Source organism: Mirounga angustirostris, unplaced genomic scaffold (assembly GCF_029215605.1).
Source record: "Mirounga angustirostris isolate CCGP_5_RB_7025 unplaced genomic scaffold, mMirAng1.0.hap1 SCAF_6, whole genome shotgun sequence".
NCBI classification, from domain to species: domain Eukaryota; kingdom Metazoa; phylum Chordata; class Mammalia; order Carnivora; family Phocidae; genus Mirounga; species Mirounga angustirostris.
The window spans coordinates 58555326-58564376 of NW_026991714.1; the positions used below are offsets into that span (position 1 = coordinate 58555326).

Sequence of the window (9051 nt, forward strand, 5' to 3'; positions counted from 1 at the left end):
TCCCTATGCTCCTCCCCCATGCACGCTCGCTCTCTCTCTTTCAAATAAATAAATAAAATATTAAAAAAAAAAAAGCGGCTGGCTGACGGCAGGGAGGTGGATAAACAAGTCGGGCCCCAGCAAGTTGCCCCGCCCCCTCCGCTCCCCGGACTCCGATTGGCCCCCCGGAGGGGGCGTGACCAGCCTGCGCCGCGGTGGGCGGGGCCGGGGGCGCAGGGCTAACCCTCGACCCAGTCGGTCGCGGGGCCTCAGACTCTCTGGAGTCGCGGTCATGGCCCGCCGAGCCCGCGGGTCCGCGCGCGCGCTGCTCGCCGCCCTGCTGGCGCCCGTGCTGGTGGCGCTGCTCGTGGCGCCGGCGCGGGGCCGGGACGGCCGGGATCACGGGGACTGGGCCGCCGCCGAGCTGCTGCCACCGCTGCCGCCCCGCGAGGACGCGGCGCGCGTGGCCCGCTTCGTGACGCACGTCTGCGACTGGGGCGCACTGGCCACCCTGTCCACGGACCCGGCGGTGCGCGGCTGGGCCTTCGCCGACGTCCTGTCGCTCAGCGACGGGCCCCCGGGCGCGGGCAGCGGCGTGCCCTACTTCTACCTGAGCCCGCTGCAGCAGTCGGTGGGCAACCTGCAGGTGAGCCGGAGGCCGCAGGGCCAGCCTTCCGACTGTCGCCGAAATTCTGCCGGGGAAGGAGGGCGGGGCAGCTCGAGGGAAGAATTTGCGCGCGGCCCTGAGCCCTGCCTCGTACCTCCCGCGCCTGCTTTGCAGCATTCCAACTGTTGGGCAACTAAAGGCGGGAATTGCCCGCCCGCCCGCCGCTGGGGTCAATTCTTTGGCAGCACCTGCCGAGGGGACTTCCTGCCTTGAGTCGAACTGGGGCACCGTGGCGCTATTAAAAGTCTTACAGGGCGTACCCTTCCTTCTGAATTAAGAATTTTCCTTTCAGCAGCAAGAAGCTAATACACTACATCGTGAGTGTTTAAGGCAGCCTTGAGGCCCCCGGTGCACATTACCTTCCCTGGTTCGGAGCAGAACTGATGTGAGGTCTATGTGGTCACCCTTTGCCCGGCTTTTGTGGCGGGGCCAGGCTTAGAACCCTCTGGTGGATCCGTGCTGTCCCAAGTGGTGTCACAACTCTACAGCGTGAGGGAGCTAGAGCCATACAGAGTCCGGGAATGGGCTGCGGATGAAGAACTTGAAGCTTAGGTTGAGTGACTTGCCCAAAGCCAGTAGCCCAACTGTGCCAGGGCTGCCCTCAAAATACAGGTCACAGAATGGTGGCACATGACCTGAATATGTCCCACAGACCAGTTTTCTTTGGCCCACACAGAGTTCTGTTTGGTTTTATAATAAATTTGAATTACAGTAGTCGCCGCCCCCTCCCGCCCCCCCCCCCCCCCCCCCGTCCTTCCGTGGTTTCACTTTGTGGTTTCATCTACCTGAAGTCAACTGTATTTAAGAAGCACAGGATTCTCCTTCTGAGATATTGTCAGATAATTGTAGCCTAGCTCCAGGTCACAAAGCCTACCCCCTTCACCTCGTTCCCTAGGCATTTGATCATCTCTCAGCATTATCATTAGATGAGTGAGTACAGGACAATAAGATATTTTGAGAGAGAGTGAGCATATTCGCCTAACTTTTATTACAGTATATTGTTATAATTGTCCTATTTTATTACTAGTTATTGTTGCCAATCTCTTACTATGATGGATTTATAAATTAAACGTTATCACAGGTGTGTGTGTGTATAGGAAAAGCATAGTCTATATAAGGTTTCAGCCATCCACAGAGGGTCTTGGATTATATTCCTTGTGAGTGGGGAGGGAGGGGCTAGGGTAGTTACCAACATTCGAAAATTGAGATTTCAATTACAAATCTAAGGTGTTTTTTTTTAAAGATTTTATTTATTTATTTGACAGAGACACAGTGAGAGAGGGAACACAAGCAGGGGGAGTGGGAGAGGGAGAAGCAGGCTTCCCACTGAGCAGGGAGCCCAATGCAGGGCTCGATCCCAGGACACGGATCGTGACCTGAGCCGAAGGCAGACACTTAACGACTGAGCCATCCAGGAGCCCCACAAATCTAAGTTTTTAGTTTCTTGGAAGATCTGTGCCCCTGGGGACCTGAATTCTGTGAGTAAAAAACAGAAACCGCTGCTCTTTTTAAGATACACACACCTCCATTCACCCCTTCCTTATTCCCAGGCCACCCCACTCTCAGGCATTTGCCCAAAGCAAGCTCATTCCACTCAGTCAGCGATGCTCAACCCTGGCTACAAACACAGTCATCTGGGAAGACTTTTAAAAATACGGTACCTGGGTATTTTATTAAAAACACATTTTATTTAAAAAAAAAGAAAACAAAAACACACAACTCCCCAATCCCTCCCTGATGCTTCTAAAGAGGGAGGGGGATTGAGAACCAGTGCTATCCGTAATTATATTTAAAGTCTCGCTGATATGGTCATCTGCTTTGTAGGAAGGAGGAAAACTAAGACTCAGAGGGGACTCCCCTGTGCCCAGCCACTAAAGGCTGCCAGGGAGAACTCCAGCCCAGGTCTTTGACCTGTCTAGAGAGACGGTGTAAGGAACCTCTCCTGGATTTCAGGTTTCTGTGATGGCAGTGAAAAGGTGTGGCCATGTCAGAATTAGTCTGACTCTGATTCCGTCAGTTAACCAGTCAGGTTGGTTTCTACCTCCTCCTTCTGACCTCTGTCTTCCCCCTGTCACCCTACCCGCCAGATTTACATGAACAAAATACCACACAGCATTGCCCTCTGCCCAGAAACCTTTAACAGCATCTGGCTGCCTAGAGCTGTGTAAGATTCACTTGGGATGTTTGTTAAAAGTACAAATACCAGGGCTGGGAACGGAGCCCAGAAACCAGCATTTTAACAAGTTCTCCATGCAGGTGGTTCTTGGAAAGCACAGATTCTAGCCTGCAGAGCACAATCTTGACTCCTTAGCTTGGAGTTGAGCCACCCTCACTCCCCCAACCCCACCACCTCTCCCACATCCCCCCCACACACCCCAAAACCTCTCTTTCAAGCAGATTGGGTTTCTCATAACTCATAATCATGTGCCACATCTCCCCAGTTCTGTTTTTGAAATTCCCGTTACCTTTAGTACATCATCCCACTTCTGTCCTGATTTTGAATATTTTATAAGGCTCTCTATAGTGTCCATATTACTCCAGGCTATGTTGACATCTCCGTATACTAAACTTCAAATACACTTCACTGTACCATCCACTTGACAATTAGTTATATATTGTCTTCTGATCTCTTCTGGGTCATCTTGCATTTATTTAAGTTTTGTTTATGTCTGACTTTTCAACCAGATTATAAAGTCACAGAGAAAGGCGAACCCCCCCCCCCCTTTTTTTGTCTCCTCTGGCCTCTTGCCTAAGAGTGTACAGACAGTGAATGTTTGGCTAAATGATTTCAAGGAGCTCTCTTTATACTCATTGTTTTGATAGGTCACCATGAGATGGCAGAATTTCCCACACAAGCCACTTGGAGTTTAAAGCACTAAATGCAATGTGTGAATTTTGCTGTGATCTCTCAACAGTGCCTTTCATGAAGCTGATTTCTGAATAAGGAGGAAGAATTTTGCTTACTTTACTTTACATGCTGACACTTCTCTTATTGCTAAAACAGGAATGAACAACTTCTCCAATTTTGAAATCACAAGACAATTTCTGCTAGCATAAGATAACCAAAAAACATGATTCAGCAACTTTCTTGCTTAAATTGTACGATTAGCTAGGTGAACAACTGTGTATTTTTACGCACTAGTTTCATATTAGAGTCTAAGCCCTTAGATCTTTCAGTGAAGGCTCTAGACCAGCCTTGTATTTGGGCAATACTGTAATAGTCATTTTTCTGGTGAATATGAAACAGATTAAGAGTTTAAGAAAAAAGAGTGAATCAGTTAATCTTAACTATGGAACCTTAGCCCCTGCTTTTTCGGAGGAAAGGTCAAGATCAAACTCTACCCAACTAGTAATTTTCTCAAGTGGTAGGTGGTATTTTACAATTCATTGTTTCCTGGAAGAACGCTCAGCTCTAGGGACAGTGTGTATGTGATTTATGAGGTTTATTACCTCTCCAGAGACAGTATCTCACGTGTGGGGATCTTTATTTTCTCTGTACAGGAGAATCCACATGCTACGCTGACCATGTCTTTGGCACAGACTAACTTCTGCAGGAAGCAGGGATTTGATCCCCAAAGTCCCCTCTGTGCTCACATAATACTGTCGGGAACTGTTACCAAGGTGAGTAGTTAACAAGAACAGAGACGGGCTTTAGAAGAGCATCATCTATTAACAATGAAAGAAAAGACAACTTTTTTTTTTTTTTAAGATTTCATTTATTTATTTGGGGGAGAGAGAGCACAAGCAGGGGGAGCGGCAGGCAGAGGGAGAGGGAGAAGCAGGCTCCCCTCTGAGCAGAGAGCCTGCTGCGGGACTCGATCCCAGGACCCTGAGATTATGGCCTGAGCCGAAGGCAGACGCTTAACTGACTGAGCCACCCAGGCGCCCCAAGAAGAGATACCTTAAGAATAAAATGAAAATGATTTATGATTGAGATACAGAGTGAGAATATATTCTAATCTGTACTTTCATGAAAACTAGAGGCTTAAATCGGTTGACTTCGTATAGGTGTTTGATATTTATGCCGAAAATGAATGAGTTTTTGAAGCTGAACAGATGTAACAGCTGCTCAGCTCCTCTGTAAGGAACATCTGTTCAACCAAAGCCCTCTGCCATTGGCCGTGTTGTGCACTGCACAGTGTTTCCCCTGTGTGGGCTCCTTGTCTCCATATTTTAACAGTGGCTTAGGGCTGAGAGCAGACCACGGAAGCTGAAAGAGGGGTGCCAGATGTGAATTTAGACAGTGGGGTGAACACTGCAAGGCAGAGGGCAAGGTGTCCGAGCACTGATCTGATGGCCTTGCCAGCAGATGTGCTTCTTGACCTTGTCGATCATGATTACCTCAGACAAGTTTGATTAATGGTCTGGAAGTTCTGTGTGGACGCATCTCTGTGGCTGCATTTCACGAGCAGGAGAAGGGGGGAGGGGCAGCAAATGCTCTTGAGTTCCACTGTGCTTTTTCCCGAGACCTTTATCCTCTGGGGATTTGCATCTCCATGTTGAACACATGCTTGTTACGGGATACGTGTGCCGATGTGACACGGCATGAGCATCCTAGCATGTTATCATGCGCCCTGTGCCGGCTACTCTGATAGCTCGGAATGACTGTCGGGCAATGGAAGTCGGTACTCGGGGTGGTTTCCCACATCAGTATATGTGGACCACCAGCATCTGAATTCTCGGGTGTTTTCCGCTTTTCTGCATGCTTCCGTTGTTTCCTCTTGATTCCTTAAGTTTAAGATCAGCAACTAAATAGACCCTTCAGGATTTGTAGAATGCTAGAACCCCACGTCCTTAGCAGGTGAGAACACAGGGTGTGGTTGCTAGGAGTCGTTTACGTCACATATGCCCTTCAGGTGAACCAAACGGAAACGGGTTTTGCCAAGCATTCCCTGTTTGTCCGGCATCCTGAGATGAAAACCTGGCCGTCCAGCCATAATTGGTTCTTTGCCAAGTTGAACATAACCAACATCTGGGTCCTGGACTACTTTGGTGGACCAAAAATAGTGACACCTGAAGAATATTATAATGTCACATTTCAGTAAGTATTTACACATCTTTCTTCTTTCTAATACTGCAACTTTGATTAGCAGTCCTCGATCTTTTAAAGCAAGGGAGGGTCTTAACCATTTCATGTACCGTGAACCGACCCTTTTAGCAAGATGGTAAAGCCTATGACTTCCCCTCAGAATAATATTTTAGGTGTATAAAATACATACGAAATACAACGGAAACAACTCTATTGAAATACATTTATAAAAAATATTTTTTAAATGTGTGGTGTAATAATATGTTGACTTTTTAATGAACACATTAAATAAAATTTAATAGTGAGTCTGTAACATTACTGTACTTTCTGAGTAGTGAGCACTGAACATTTTGTGGCATTTGTGACAACTCTTAACGTGATGTGAGTATCTGTGATTTCTTTATTTCTGTTGGTGACAGTCACAGATATGCTATCACCACCCGGGTTTGTTGCCTACATTCATCATTGAAGGAAATGATAAATTTTAGTTAGAGCTTAATGAAAATGAAAACGTCTATTTTCCATCCAAGTTCACAAGCCCCCAAGCTCTGTCTACAGGCTTGAACTAAGGCGATGCTCTGGGGCCCTGGCTGACCTGTGATGGCCTTTTCCCATGAGAATGAGACTTGGGTACTTCTGGACTGTGAATGGTCCACATCTGAGTCTGCGTGCGCAGCCCCGTGCCCATCAGCCCCAGTGCTGTGAGTGCTGGGGGGCCGTGTGGGGCACCCACCAGCAAGTGGACACTTGGGGTGGGGGGAGGTTGACACCCGAGGGCAGTGGGGGGAGGTTGACACCCGAGGGCACCCAGGAGAGAACGAAGAAGAAAATAGCCTGAAGATGGGAAAAGGACAGGAAAGAAGGGTGTGATCAGATCCTTTGAAATTAGGTCAGGGTTCCAATGAAGGAACACAGAAGTCTGGGCTTTTCCCTGGGGACAAGGTCGGTGGCCTAGCTGCCGTCCTCGAGGCCACCTCCAGTGGGAGGTGAGCGTTTGCTGCTGGCTCGGCGCCGTGCTGACTGCCTTACACACTGAATTCTCCCTGCAAGACGCTAGGGCATATTTCTCTTCGGCTGTAAGATGGAGAGCCGACGCCGACGCACAGAAAAGGAAGAAACTTGGCTGAAGTCTGAAGCCAGTACGTGTTGGTGCTGGGATCGAGACGTTGGCATTCCAGCTCTGGGTCGGTCTAGAGTCTCCCCCCTCTAGCAAGGTGGGGACCTTGCTTCTAACCATGACGATAGCCTGTTTCTCGGGTGACCTGTCCGCTAGCTGGCCGGGCTCCTAACCCTGGGTCAGTCACGTGAGGCACTTGTACTTGTGACGACTGATGGCGCTTTGCAGAGATCTGGGTGGTGAGACTAAGTTAGGCCTGTAGACTGTAGCTCACTTGGGGGCTTATATTCTCAGCCTTTCTTCATTCCACATAGTTCCACACTGAACTCTTGACGTCCCATCACCGTTGTCAAGTTCTTCACAGCAAAGCTCAGGTCTTATTTATTTATTTATTTATTTATCTGTTTAATCCCAAACAGGGCCTAGGACAGTGCATGGCTCAGAGCAGGTGCTTAGTAAATACTGGCTACTTGTCAGGCTGATAACTTGAGACAAAGGTTCTCAGCTTCTTTGTTTGAACGAGGGACCCAGCAGTCGTGGCGTTTCTTTTGCTTCTGAGCACACAGCAGAAGAGGCTCAGGCCAGTGATTCTCTCCTGGACTGACAAAGCCACCTTCCTTTATAGGAATATGGAGCCAACAGTTACAACATTATGAACTGGCAATGAATTATCCAGGAGGATGGCCCACGATGCAAGGTTAAAGTTCACGTTTACAGGATGTGACAATCTCTGAAATACAGTTATTTTTGTATAAATAACATGCCCAAGGGCAATGCTTGCTTTAATAACAAAAATGTGCTTGCCTATAAGTCTCCATGTTGAATAAGTGAGTAAAATAGATAAATTTGAGGTTCCCATTTTATTATGCAGACTTGTGAGCCTTTTTCTGCAGCTCAGAGATAAGAGGGAGCATTTCCCTGTCCTTTTGAGAGGAGGACAAAAGTCTAGACCAGGGTGTGACCCCTTCTGAGGCAGGACACCAGAATCCTAGGGAGAGGCAATCTTTTTTTTTTAAAGATTTTATTTATTTATTTGACAGAGAGAGACACAGAGAGAGCAGGAACACAAGCAGGGGGAGTGGGAGAGGGAGAAGCAGGGAGCCCGATGCGGGGCTCGATCCCAGGACCCTGGGATTATGACCCGAGCCGAAGGCAGATGCTTGACGACTGAGCCACCCAGTGCCCCGGAGAGGCAATCTTAAAGCTGACCTTTCAGAACTCATCTGACTATTGTCCGTTTCAGACAAGTTGCACTGGTCATCAGCTCTGCATCCCAGAGGCCTCTACCAGAGCGTGTGGGCATCATACTCACAGGGGAGGGGTGCTGGCTAAAATGAAGTCTCCAAGGCCGGACCCTAAACCTGTTGCTACCAGAATTCAGGAATGTGCACAAACTCAGGCAATTCTTCAGTACTCTGAAGTGGCTGAAATTCACTCAGAATCCTAAACTTCTGGATCAGGAGCTGCTTGAATCATTCCCTAGAGTGATGACCTTGTAAGATTTGTCAACTCTGTTTAATGAAATAATTCTTCTTCCTCTCTCTTCCCCTCTCTAGGTGAAGCAGAATATGGCATCGTTACCACCACCCTGGAGGCTGCTTAGGATGGCTCATGCAGACCCGAAGGGCTTAGTATCTCTCTGTAGAATATTTCCCAGATCGGCTTGTTGGCTTTGCTTGCTTGCTTGTTTACAAAATAGAGTCGCACTATTCCTGGATTTCTTGGAAGATTTGGTTGCGAGAATTTTTTTTTTTCCTCCAAATTTGAAGCCATTTTCATAGAGGCATATCTTTCATTATGATCAAGGAAGTTTTGCTCCATCCGTTCCAAATAGTTTTCCAATGGTGCTCCTTGACGAGGAGCCAGATTTAGATGTAAGAACATGGGTCCTTACCTCCTGGAAGCCACCATGCTGGGGGAGGGCCTCGGTCCCCCCCGCGCCTGCGCCCAAGCTGCCCGAGCCCGGCGGCGGGGCTGGCCCATGTGCGCGCGCACCCGCACATGCGTGGTTGTGCCAGGCCGTGGTGAGATGCTCACGGCACGTCCTGCTCGTGGTCCGTTCCTGCCTGACGGTCCCAGGGAGTTGTCGATCCAACGTAGGGCAAAACTATTTCTTATAAAGAACTTTTTTTTTTTCACTTTTCAAATCTAAAGTGATGATTACCTGGAACAGAAGAAGTTCATAAACCTTTCCTGAATTTGATTTCCCCGTCAAAGTGGACAGAACGCTGTATAATCTGTGTCCTGCACTCAAAACAC

The 9051-nt window shown here is 48.3% G+C and overlaps 1 protein-coding gene across 2 annotated transcripts; it reads left to right on the forward strand.

The window, feature by feature from the left end:
* The first annotated feature begins 224 nt into the window (after positions 1-224).
* Positions 225-8519, forward strand: CREG1 (cellular repressor of E1A stimulated genes 1). 2 transcript variants are annotated; one of them, XM_045877541.3, is made up of 4 exons: positions 228-625; positions 4148-4267; positions 5503-5687; positions 8349-8519. In XM_045877541.3, exons 1-4 carry the CDS (start codon positions 272-274, stop codon positions 8350-8352), a joined length of 663 nt encoding a protein of 220 aa, XP_045733497.1. In that variant the 5' UTR covers positions 228-271; the 3' UTR covers positions 8353-8519. The 2 variants fall into 2 exon arrangements, with proteins under 2 accessions (XP_045733498.1, XP_045733497.1); XM_045877542.3 differs by lacking the exon at positions 8349-8519 and having other exon boundaries at positions 225-625; positions 5503-5691.
* Positions 8520-9051: the final 532 nt, after the last annotated feature.

What these genes read in the sequence shown, in the direction of transcription:
- CREG1 (XM_045877542.3), top strand. Translation starts at nt 272, where the DNA reads ATGGCCCGCCGAGCCCGCGGGTCCGCGCGCGCGCTGCTCGCCGCCCTG. An exon ending in AGTCGGTGGGCAACCTGCAG is followed by an intron (nt 626 to 4,147) that starts GTGAGCCGGAGG and finishes TTCTCTGTACAG; the next exon opens with GAGAATCCACATGCTACGCT. An exon ending in TGTCGGGAACTGTTACCAAG is followed by an intron (nt 4,268 to 5,502) that starts GTGAGTAGTTAA and finishes TATGCCCTTCAG; the next exon opens with GTGAACCAAACGGAAACGGG.